This window comes from Phocoena sinus, chromosome 5, assembly GCF_008692025.1.
Source record: "Phocoena sinus isolate mPhoSin1 chromosome 5, mPhoSin1.pri, whole genome shotgun sequence".
In the NCBI taxonomy this organism is placed as follows: Eukaryota; Metazoa; Chordata; class Mammalia; order Artiodactyla; family Phocoenidae; genus Phocoena; species Phocoena sinus.
Window position 1 is genome coordinate 109,284,312 of NC_045767.1, and position 12,973 is coordinate 109,297,284.

Genomic DNA, 12,973 nt, shown 5'->3' on the forward strand with positions numbered 1-12,973 from the left:
TAATGTGATCTTCCCTTTGTTTCCTGCTTGCCCAGATAAGGGAGTCTCTTGATTCCAGTGGTTTCTGATATTTGCTCACTTTGCAGAGTCAGTTCTACCAAGGTAAAACCTTGTTGCGACATCTGTAAATTCATCCTGAGTTAAAGGGAAAGGAGCAGTAAGAATGGACCTTTAGGGCTTCCCTGGTGGCGCAGTGGTTGAGAGTCCGCCTGCCAATGCAGGGGACACGGGTTCGTGCCCCGGTCTGGGAAGATCCCACGTGCCGCAGAGCGGCTGGGCCCGTGAGCCATAGCCGCTGAGCCTGCACGTCTGGAGCCTGTGCTCCGCAACGGGAGATGCTGCAACAGTGAGAGACCCGTGTACCACAAAAAAAAAAGAATGGACCTTTAAGGGGGAAAAGAATCATCTTTATTTTTACCCTAACAGCTGAAAAGGCAACCTGTGGTTAGAGATGTTACCTATCCTTTGACACCTGAAATAACACATTTTAATCTTTGTTTTCTGGGTTCTTATAGAAGAAATCCATAGAATCCTAAAATATAGAGGCAGATTTCAGTCATTTCGTAAACAGATAAAATATCTATATTTAGTCTATTTAGTTTCTGTCCTTATATCACTCATTCATCCTTGGGTCTCAGAAAATGACTGTGAGGGCTTAACACCTTCAGGATGAACTCGGATTGGGAAAGGACTTCAAGGGGTGGGAGGGGTGGTGATCCTTGGTTGGCACAGTTTTTCATCCTGAAGGAACTACCTCTGTCTGCCTTTTAGTTCTCTTTCTCCCTTCTGCTGCTTACTTTCGGGGCTTATTTATCACTTCTGTCAGAGGCTGCAGTGGGAAACTGAAAAAAAGTGAAAATCATATGTATTAATTTTTCGTAGTAGCCCTTGGTTCAAAAGAAGGGGAAGGGAAAGAGGCTGGAGCCGTTGGGTAAAGGAAGATTTTGGAAATTATTTATTAGTGCATTCCTGTCCTCTTCACCACTAATAAGCAAGAAAAAAATCCTACAGAATTTCAAAATCCATATTGGACAAAGGATGATTAACCTTTTAGATAATTCTACTTACAATATTATGAACTCTATGAATATTCTGTATCCCTCCTATTATCATCATAATAGTAAACATTTATTGAGCATTTATCATGGTCAGCCACCATGCTATCCTTTTTATGCATCTCTTCATTTAATCCTTGTTCAGCTTGATAAGATGAGTACTACTATGACATGTCCCCCTTTTACGTGTGGATGCTGAGGCTTACAAAGGCTAACTATCTTGCTAAGGTCATTCAGGTAGTATACAAACAGTGGAGCAAGAACTCAACACAAGGCCTGTCTGACCTAGAGTTCCTGCCCTTAACCTCTATCTAGGTTGTCATCCTGAAATAGCAACTGATTTCCCATTATGGGTATGACCCGGTAGTCGAGACCTGGAAGCACTACATGCACAAACCTTCTTTGTGGAACCTGTAATTCTAAAATGCACAAATTAACCCAAACAATGCAAAATTAAAGATAAATAAGTGACGGGATTAAAGGAAGGACGCATTTAATATAATCTTCAAAGATCAGGGTTTAACCCGATCGGGTTGAGGGATTTGTTCATCGTTAGTTCCTTCTCCTTTTTGCGTTTGGGTACCGTGCCTGGCCCTACATCGGCTGGAGTTGAGTTAATTAGAGAAGTGCCATCTACATGTCAGGGGTGGCACTGGACGTGGAGATGCAAATACTAGCTCTGTAAAGGGGCCTTGGGTTCCCAGGGGAGTGGATGGTGATAATTAAATAACATTGTTCATGCTAAGGTACCAGATATCAAGTCTGATTTTGTACGAAATGTTTCCTCTTCAAATTAGTTTGGGAAATGCTAGTTAAAGTCGAACAGGTTTTTTTAATTGTAATTTTTCTTAGAGCCTTTAAGATACTAATATGCTTTGTGACTACCCCAGAGGTTTTTAGAATTTGGGAAATACTGAAAGCAATCCCTGTTATTGGGTCACTTTCTCAGGTTACCTTTCTTGTAGCATATCTTATTCCAGGTAAAATTTATGCCTCCTTTAGAAAAACCCTTAGGAGTGGCCTAATATTTTGAATATGGGTCTAATATTTTTAACTTGGCAGTTGGGGGAATAGAGATTTTTTTTAACTAAAAGTTCTTTTTATCCCATCTTAAATCACAAGTTTCACTTGCTGAAAAAAGTGAGATTTTGTAACAAGAAGAGTTACAAAAGGGGCTTCCCTGGTGGCACAGTGGTTAAGAATCCGCCTGCCAACGCAGGGGACATGGGTTCAAGCCCTGGTCCAGGAAGATCCCACATGCCACGGAGCAGCTAAGCCTGTGCGCCACAACGACTGAGCCTGCGCTCTAAAGCTTGTGAGCCACAACTGCTGAGCCCATGTGCCACAACTACTGAAGCCCGTGAGCCTAGAGCCTATGCTCCGCAACAAAGAGTAGCCCCCGCTCACCACAACTAGAGAAAGGCCGTGCGCAGCAACGAAGACCCAACGCAGCCAAAAATAAATAAAATATATCAATTTATTTAAAAAAAGAGTTACGAAAGTAATTATTAAGAGACTCACTAGGGAGCTTGAGGTTGGAGCAGCAGGGAGTGTTGAGGACACCTTGCTGCGAAGCCTGCTTCCATCTACTCCCCTCATCACCTTGCCTACCAGGACCTGAGTGGCTCTGATGGAATGCCCACCTTCCAGAAGTCTCTACTGAATTCACTTTGAGGTGAACATGGGCAGTGTAGATGGTGGCTCTGATGTTTCATCTGTGAAACTAACACAAAAACCTCAAATCATATAAAGCCTCTTTCAGTAGTGAGTTGCACTCAACAATCAAAATGATTCAGTTGAACTATTTAAGGAAGAATTATTAAAAAGAAGTAGCAGCCTGTTATCAAATAGCTGATTCTTCCAGTTCAAATGTGCTATGTAGTTTTTTTTTTTTTCTCCTGTGTGTAGTTTGGTTTGGTGAGAGCTACTTTGAGACAGAAGAATAGACCAAATGTGGATTGTTTTAGGGCAGAGGTGATCCTTAAATCACTAGAGTGTTTATAAAAAGTAAAAATGTTTGGGAATTCTTAGGAAGGCACATTTTTCAGCAATATCAGATATATCAGTGAACCAACCACAGCCTAAAGAATGCAGCGCAGGAAAGGAAAGGGCTTGGGAGGGCATTGGGTCTTACCATTATCAACAAACGTTTACAGGGGGCAGTCTGAAGCAGAGTCTAAGATAGAGTTCTGCGTTCATCAGACACACTGATAGGATAAGGGGGTAGATAGATGCCTAAAACTAAATAATAGTACAGTATTATTTAGTATTGCTAAATGTCAAGTGAATGGTATAGATAGTACGAGAGTTCAGGTAGGATGTGGTAGGCAGAATAATGCTCTCCCCTCAGAGATGTCATGTCCTAATCCCTTGGCACTTGATCATGTTGTATTGCATGGCAAAGAGGAATTAAGGTTCCTCATCAACTGATCTTGATGTAACATTATTTTGGATTATCCTGGCAGCCCCAATGTAATCAATAATAAGCCTTCTCCACAGTGGAAGAGGGAGTCGGAAGAAGAGGTCAGGGTCAGAGATTTAAAGATGCTACATTGTTGGAGGAAGGGACCACAAGCCCAGGAGTGCGGGTGACCTCGAGAAGTTGGAAAAGACAAGGAGACTGATTCTTCCCTAGGACCTCCAAAAGGAATATAGCCACGCACACACCTTGATTTTAGCCTTGTAAGACCTATTTTGACTTCTCACCTCTAGAACTGTAAGATAATACATCTTCGTTGTTTTAAGCCACAAAGGTTAAGGTGATTTGTTACAGCAGCAACAGGAAACTAATACAAGGGTGCTGAAGAGGAAGAAGAGTTAGGGGCAATTTCATGAAGAAGGTGGTTCTTGAGCCAGGCATGAAGGATAATAAGAATAGTCATAACAGGGGAGTTCCCTAGTGGCCTAGTGGTTAGGATTCTGGGCTGTGGCCTGGGTTCAATCCCTGGTCAGGGAACCAGACCCTGCAATCTGTGCGGCATGCCAGAAAAGAAAAAAGAATAGTCGTGGCAGAATTTGAGTTGTAAAACTTATGTTCCAGGTACTGCACTAAGCTCTTTATACAGTTTAATTCATTTATCCTCACAAAAACTCTACAAAGGTAGTATTCTTCCCCATTTTGTAGATAAGAAAACTGAGGTGTAGAGAGGTTAAGTAACTTGTGCAATCACTACTCTGCAGTACTAGTCACTCCACCTAGTTAATAGCTGGCCTTTTAATGCCAGATGGCAGCTGACATTTATTACTATGCACAGGCAAAGTTCTAAGGATGTCACTGTCATTACCTCATGGAGTCTTCTCAGGGTCTGGGGCACATAGTAATTTGTAATTTTCCTGAGGCATGGACTTATCTGGCCAGCAATAAGGCTGTATTGGAGGGGAAGAGACAGGAACCAGAAAATTCGATCAAGACACAACCATTCATACGAGTGCTGATCAGAACCTAAAATGCAGGTAAAGGCAGCAGGCATGGGAAGGAGAAAACAAGATTCCAGAGACAGTCTGCTTCTTTGTTGAAACATAACTTCCACATGGAAAAAACTTCCCTTCCCTCTCTAATTTCTCTCCCCCTGTGATTTTAGCCTGCTGCATTTGAACGAGTTGAGGCGCTTTATAATTAGAATTAATGAAAGGCGTCAGTATTGGCAGTGATGTAGACCAGACGTTTCCACTTACCCACAGAAGCGTGGGCAGCGCTCATGTAAATACATCTCACTTCTCTCATGCAACAGTCACTCACAGATGTTGTCTTTCATTCCTTGGACCAAGAGAGTAGTAACTTTCTTGCTTAAATTCAACAACAACAAATACATATGTATTGAAAACCTACCATTTAAAAGAGCAATATACTAGGCACTGTGGGAGTCTCAAAAGTGGCTAAAAATCAGTCTGTAAACACCTGAATGAGAGTGGTGAAATGGAATTAGAAAGGGGAGGTGAGGGACTTCCCTGGTGGCACAGTGGTTGAGAAGCCTGCCAGTGCAGGGGACACAGGTTCGAGCCCTGGTCCAGGAAGATTCCGCATGCCGCTGAGCAACTAAGCCCGCGAGCCACAACTACTGAGCCTGCATGCCACAGCTACTGAGCCCATGCGCTGCAACTACTGAAGCCCGCACACTCTAGGGCCTGTGTGCCGCAACTACTGAGCCTGTGTGCCACAACTACTGAAGCCTGTGCACCCTAGAGCCCATGTGCCACAACTACTGAGCCCACGTGCCGCAACTGCTGAAGCCTGCACACTCTAGGGCCCATGTGCCACAAATACTGAGCCTGTGTGCCACAACTACTGAAGCCCACACACTTTAGGGCCCGTGTGCCGCAACTACTGAAGACCCTGTGCCTAGGGCCTGTGCTCCACAACAAGAGAGGCCACCGCAATGAGAGACCTGCACGCTGGAACGAAGAGTAGCCCCTGCTCGCCACAATTAGAGAAAGCACAAGCGCAGCAACAAGGACCCAACACAGCCAAAAAAAAAAAAAAGAAGAAAAAAGAGGAGGTGAATAGGTATTAGCTGGTGTCAGTAATTTCTAGAACGAATGCTGAATTTTTTTCAAGTAGATGTATTTGCCATTTTCTCAGCCTACATATAAGAACCATTTAAAGATTTTAGGAAAGCCTCTGAAACTCTCATCTGAGATATATAAAATTCCATTCACGTTCTATTTGAGTAGAACCAGTTTTGCTATCTTTTAAAGAGTCATGAAAGTAGGATTTGTGAACCCTGCGTAGATACCCTGTCTTCTAATGGAGGGATTCATTGTTTTATTTATTCTGCTTATCATAAGTAAAGAGGCAATAATACCGTAGGTGCAAAGAATTCTTCAGGGCTTCCCTGGTGGCACAGTGGTTGAGAGTCCGCCTGCTGATGCAGGGGACATGGGTTCGTGCCCCGGTCTGGGAAGATCCCACATGCCGCGGAGCGGCTGGGCCTGTGAGCCATGGCCGCTGAGCCTGCACGTCCGGAGCCTGTGCTCTGCAACGGGAGAGGCCACAACAGTGAGAGGCCTGCGTACCGCAAAAAAAAAAAAAAAAAAAAAGAATTCTTCAGAGTGTGTGTATCTTTCAGTTAATACTGACTGGCATTGACCATTTTTTTAAAAAACATAAACTATTCGTATGTACTCCCAAGCCGGAGCACGTAAGTAATGCTTTGGAGCCTGATCCAGAATCCCTTCACAGATAATAGCCATTCTAAAGAGACATGTTAGTATTCTAATATGAGGTACAAGACAGATTCCCAGTCTATGTATTTTCATTCCCATGGACTGTCTTCCCACTAATTTCAAAGAATGATTTCGGACCTTTTGTTGCCGACTTGAGCAAGTAGTGTAAGTCCCTACCCAATGGGGTTTGATTTTTCTCTCCAGTTAAAAGTGATCAGAACCAAATCCTCAAAGTCTGAATGTCTTACAGTAGATTCTAATAAGCTCTGAGTTGGCCATTCTTCTTAGTTTTAATCAAAGCAAAAAATGACATTTGCATTTTTGTCATCTTCATTTCAAAGTGTTTGTCGTATTATTAGATTCAGAATCACTCTGAATGATTAGCATCAGTAGAATCTGTCTAGCCATTCCCAAAAAGCTGTCCCTGCCAGAATAAGGGCCTATTTCTACAATGGTGGTATACCACCTAAATATATGAACATTGGAATCATGTATGTCAGATTACTTAGAACCAGGAGTCATCATGGCAGGAAAATTTGGGTAATCTCGACTTCTCACACAGACCCACGGAAAATTCCCAGCACTCTCCTGATTCTTGGTCCCCTTGATGTGCACGTTGCCTCCTTTCCATGTCCTCACAACATTTACACACATCCAGGCTTCAGCACCCTTTGCACCAGTTCTGCCTACTTTCTGCCTTTGTTCTTCTTGCAGGGTATTCTTCCATTTCCTCAGTTAGCTTTATCAACTAGGAGACGTGGATGAATGGGGACAGGGAATGCAAGGTTTCTCGCTCTCCCTCTCTCTGTCTCTCCATTGGCGTGTGTGTGTGTGTGTGTGTGGGGGGGGGGGTGTGTGACATACACCTACGAAACCAACACACTTTCACACAGCCACCCAGCCATGCTGACCTTCACATTGAGAGTGTACTGCTCATCTTTGAGTGACCTAAAGATCATCACGCTCTACTCGGTGGGCCCCCAGAGTTAGTGCATTATCCACAGCAAATGTGCACCATTTGGCAACTAAATTTTAGAGTTAGGGCATTCTTATCTTTTTTTTTTTTTTTGCGGTACGCGGGCCTCTCACTGTTGTGGCCTCTCCCGTTGCGGAGCACAGGCTCCGGACGTGCAGGCTCAGCGGCCATGGCTCACGGGCCTAGCCGCTCCGCGGCATGTGGGATCTTCCCGGAACGGGGCACGAACCCGTGTCCCCCGCATCAGCAGGCGGACTCTCAACCACTGCGTCACCAGGGAAGCTCGGGGCATTCTTATCTTTAATAACTCTTTTCTTTGTGGAAATGGTGAGACTTTGGGCTAGTAAGTTATTTGTGTGATTTCTAAGTATATAAAAGTTTGGGAAGCCTTTGCAAGTATATTCTAATTATTTAAAAATTAGAAACTCTGAAAAAAATTGGGGGGAGTGTGCCAAAGAGTATTTAATTTGAAATAAATAGAAACCATATGCTTAAAGCACTGTATGTAGTCAAGATGAAATTTCTATGTTTGCTACAGATCTGTTCTCATTTTTCGTAAGGGGATTTTAATCCAAATGTTTTATTATTGTTGGCAAGATCCAGATCCCAAATCTGCCCTCAGTGCTTTGTTTTGTTCAGTCTTAGCTTTTGGATCAAAATAAGCCCTTACTATTTTGCCAGAAATTCAGTGTTACCGCTAATGTATCTCCTGACAATGGCACAATAGCCTCGGCTCTCATGAAAATTACTTTGCTTAAAATAAGTATATAAAAATATGTGTAGACACAGAGGTACACAACATACAGACACTACATATTTATATGTTTTCAAGCTAAAGATGACTTATGGCAAAATGTGAAGTACAATTATTTGTATACTTTAAGAAAAAAGATCAAGCCAAGAACATGTATTTTAATTTGTTTTCCATTGCCAAGAGCTAGGGGCTGGGGAATATTGTGAATAATGGATAATTTACCCTTACCCTCAAATTATCAAATATATGGGTCTTAGGAGTAATTGTGTATGCATATTTACATAGAAATGTAACACATGTAACACTAAGAGTGAATTTGGGAGGAAATGTTTAAAATGTCCTCCAACAGATTATCAAGTTATTGTCTCAGATTTTAATTACTTCTCAATAGGGAAGTACAGTGGGGAGATATTTGTATTTTCTTAGAGCAGAAAGTATTAAAGTGACTGTAGAATTTCCTGTTTTAACCAGGAAAGAAGGAGAACCATGAGCCATTCACTTCCTGAATGGCCACATTCCAGCTGTGCAGACTGATGATAACACATCTGCCAATCAGAACAGGCCCTGGAGGGAAGCCCTCAGATGCTGGGTCTTGTTTACATGCATTGTGACTCTGTTTCTCCCCTCCTCCTGTGTGTTGTACGACTAGGAAGATTTGTAGGGGAATTCGCTATTACATGCCTAAAAAAACTGAACGAAACTGGGACCACAGCCACAGCAAATGGTGTTACGGGCAGACTTTTAGCTCATCCTTAGCCGCAGGTAAGACTTGTTGCTTTGTTATGAGGATAGCTGATCTACATCTAGTAGATGTGCACTGCATTCCTGACTTTAAATTTTTAGTACTCAACAAGTGAAAAACTCTATTTTTATTTAAGGGAGGGGTAAACCAAGTTACATTAAAACAAAAGTTTTAAAAGCAGCAGTAGCACTCAGTGTGTAGAGAAAGTGGAACCAGAAGCATATTAACCTTGTGCCTTTTGAAGAGCATTATATCTTAACAAACATGTTTTATTGTGACTCTTCCTACTTGTTAGTGTTTCAGAGTACAGTGTTTTCCTGTGTGCTAACTCCTTGGTTTAAAAAGACGTTTCTTGTTTATTATGAACCATTCAGAAAGAATTTATATTTAACTATGTAAATCTGATTCCTTTTCTTCCATAAATCTCTCTAGAAGTTTTAGAGAATGTCTTCGTTGCCTTTATGCTGCTCCATCAGCAGTAAAATTAAGGAAGAAAAAAAATGAGAATTCTTGTCTAATCTTTGTTTCACCATTAAATTATATCATGTTAGTGTTAATTCAGAAGATACTTTAGAGAACTGTATTTTGATAACATTGCATAGGATTTTCTTTCTTTTTTTTTTTTTTTTTTTGCGGTACGTGGGCCCCTCACTGTCGTGGCCTCTCCCGTTGCGGAGCACAGGCTCCGGACGCGCAGGCTCAGCGGCCATGGCTCACGGGCCCAGCCGCTCTGCGGCATGTGGGATCCTCCCGGACCGGGGCACGAACCCATGTCCCCTACATCGGCAGGCGGACTCCCAACCACTGCGCCACCAGGGAAGCCCCTTACCCACTGCTTTCTGTTGTTAGTTTTTTCATAACACTGAGATCTTTTTACTTCATTTATTTATTTTTAAGCATGCCCTGAAGAAAAAATAATTACTCAGAGTCAAAAAAAAGACATCCTGTGGGTTTCGTGGCTCTTTCTCTTGTATATAATAGTCTTCAGGCTGATTGTGACAACCAAAAAAAGTCTCCAGGCATTGCCAGATGTCCCCTTGGGGAGGAGGAGCAAAGTGGACACTGGTTGAGAAACACTGCCTTGTGGCACATTAGACCTAATTATCTGTGAAACATGGAAATCCAACTTCTGAAAGGTTCTGGGTGGTAGAGAGTTAAGGAAGAGGCTCTACTGGTCTCTGGGTATTTGCAGATGTAGCTGACTGCTCATTTTTTCCCCCTCCCCATCCTGTTAGAAGCTTTTGCCAACCATGATTCATGGAATGATTTTTTTGAGCTGAGTAATTTGTGGCTTTTCAGTTTCCTTACTTTCTTTCCTTAGCTAAATTTGTTTTGGTTTTAGCAAAGTGTTTAAAACAGCAAAGATCTTTGAAAATGAAACAATACATGTAATGATATATTTTCTAAGTAGATGATTTTAACAAACTGTAAAACCCTTACACGCCTGTCCTTCTTTGTATCGTTCGTACCTCCTCTGTCAGACAAATCCTTTCAACTCTGAAGAAGAGCCTTACAAGGGGAAGACACAGCAACCTTTGAACAGTCCTTTGTGAAATCTAAGGGTACGGCAGCTGGGATGTAAGAACTTCTTTTCCAGGACGTCTAAAGAGCATTTTAAAATGTAACTGTCTTCTTTCTTTACAGATCGAAACGAACGAAATAAACCAGAGCATCGTTCTTCAAGGTATGAATTTATAGTATTTACTAGCTCTGTATAAAGCTTCTCATTTGGAAAATATTGTTTGGAGGGAGTGCAAGTATCCCTTTTAGAAATACTGTACACCTGAATCCTCTGTAGCACTCAAGCTTCACAAGGGAAATACTGTTCATTCTCTGAACAAAAATTCTTTATAAAATTATTGACTACCTGGAAGACATATTTTATTTTGAGAATTCCTATCAGTGACAGGTATATCTTTGCAAAAAATTATTTTATCCCTGCTTCTTTCCTTTTGTGGTTTACTTTCCTCCTTGTTCTTTAATTGGTATTTTTATAAATATGTACTGTTTTTTTCCTAATTATAAAACTAACATGGGCTCATTGTAGAAATTTTTAAATTACTTTTTTTTTTTTTTTTTTTTTTTTAAGAGACCGGGTCTCGTCGGATGTCCGGGCAGAACTGCAGGCACTGCTCGCAGGCGCGGTCCCACCGCCGCCCAACACGGGGAGTTTGACCTGCTCCGTGTCCGGCCTGGGCCGGGTCCCCCCCTCCTTAGACAACCTGGTACCCCCGGGCTCCCCCGGGAGCCCCATGTTGGTGCCAGGCCCGGTGCGGACGCCCGCTCTACACAGCGCGGTAGTCCCGAACCCCGGGGCACCCACGATCCGCCGACCTCAGCCTCCCGGGAAGCTGGGATTACAGGCGCGCGCCACCGTGCCCGGCTAAATTACTTTTTAAAATATAAAGCATTAAAAAAAAAACAGCATGTCTTTCATCAGCTAGAAATGGCTGGCTACTGCTAAAAATTTGATGTAATTCTTTCTAGATTATCAGTATATATGTATTCCAGCTGAATTCTTTAAGTTCTTGTTAGATAGTTTCAAACGGCTGGGAAGGTTCTATTACTTCAGCCTCTTTCTCATGCTGTCTGAGAGTATGTCTCACAAGACCTTCACCAGCACTGAAGAGTATTTTTTTAAATCCATGTCAAACTTATATGTGGAAAATTGTCTAACTTCCACTCCTAGGCAAGAATGACAGACCTGTATTTGATTTTTTAACCCAGTTCTGTGAAGGATTGTAATTTTTTAAATACTATTTTCACCTTATTCCACATTCCATCACTTTTTCTTTGCATTTTATATTGTGGGAATTGATAAAATGGTAATAATACATTCACTGGGTTGAGTGGCCTGGTAAACAAATCCTGATGCTTTTTCAAGGTATCAAACTCTAGAATGCATTGACCTCAGATGAATAAAAATACAAAATCTATGAAAACTCTATTAGTTAGAACAGCAATACATTTTGCAGAGATTGTCAATCAGAATAAGTTAGTGAGACCTAATCTGGGAGAAAAATGTAAATGAGTATTTGGGATATAAGGCTGATTTTTTTTTTCAGTTGTAATTCACATACATTTAAATTTACTCTTTTTGCTGTATGATTCTATGCGTTTTGACAAACACATACAGTTATATAACCACAACCACATTCATAGAAATATGTGTAAGAGTGATTTTTTAATACTTAAAAAAATAATAGAAGGGACTTCCCTGGCGATCCAGTGGTTAAGACTTTGCCTTCCATTGCAGGGGGTGTGGGTTCAATCCCTGGTCGGGGAGCTAAGATTCCCACATGCCTCGCAACCAAAAAACCAAAACATAAGACAGAAGCAATATTGTTAACAGATTCAATAAAGACTTTAAAATGTCCAATTCAAAAAATTATTTTAAAAAAATAAATAATAGAAAAAAAGACAGGGACTTACTTCCCTGGCTGTCCAGTGGTTAAGACTCTATGCTTCCAATGAAGGGGGTGCGGGTTTGATCCCATGTCGGGGAAGTAAGATCCCACATGCTTCGCGGCCAAAAAACCAAGATGTAAAACAGAAGCAATATCGTAACAAATTCAATAAAGACTTTGAAAATGGTCCACATCAAAAAAAAATCTTTAAAAAAAAGGAAAAGAGACAATGTAAGAGGACTCTGACGGCGTGCTTGACTGACATAAAGTTGGAAGGGTAAAAAATAACTAGGGGGCTTCCCTGGTGGCGCAGTGGTTGAGAGTCTGCCTGCCAATGCAGGGGACACGGGTTCAAGCCCTGGTCTGGGAAGATCCCACGTGCCACGGAGCAGCTGGGCCCGTGAGCTACAAATACTGAGCTCTGCGCGTCTGGAGCCTGTGCTCCGCAGCAAGAGAGGCCGCGACAGTGAGGCCCGCGCACCGCGATGAAGAGTGGCCCCCGCTTGCCACAACTAGAGAAAGCCCTCGCACAGAAACGAAGACCCAACACAGCCAAAAATAAATAAAAAAAAAAAAAAAAAAAAAAAAATAACTAGGATTATAAAATCAGGGTGCATAAGACCCTTGACATACCAAAAGTTTAACTGAATTAAGCAATGTGTGTTTTCATTGAAACAAATGTAAATCCTTACACCTAAGGCTGAAGGATCAGTGGAGCATGAGGAGATAGGGGAGGTAGACCTTAACAATATGTTGGAAAAGATCTGGAGGATTCAGAAATTCATCACGAGGGGAGTTCCCTGGTGGCCTAATGGTTAGGATCCTGGGCTTTCACTGCTGTGGCCCAGGGTCAGTCCCTGGTTGGGGAACCGAGAT

The 12,973-nt window shown here is 42.1% G+C and overlaps 1 protein-coding gene across 7 annotated transcripts in view; it reads left to right on the forward strand.

Moving 5' to 3' along the window:
- Window positions 1–12,973, forward strand: part of SH3D19 (SH3 domain containing 19) — a 178,060-nt gene that overhangs the window by 65,451 nt on the left and 99,636 nt on the right. For 4 of the 7 annotated variants that reach the window (XM_032633062.1, XM_032633066.1, XM_032633067.1 and 1 more), the window contains exon 2: window positions 10,335–10,374. In XM_032633062.1, coding sequence (XP_032488953.1) covers window positions 10,335–10,374 — 40 coding nt within the window. Of the gene's footprint in view, window positions 1–8,603; window positions 8,711–10,024; window positions 10,253–10,334; window positions 10,375–12,973 lie in introns of those variants that run through there. The other 3 variants (XM_032633063.1, XM_032633068.1, XM_032633065.1) reach the window with 3 other exon arrangements.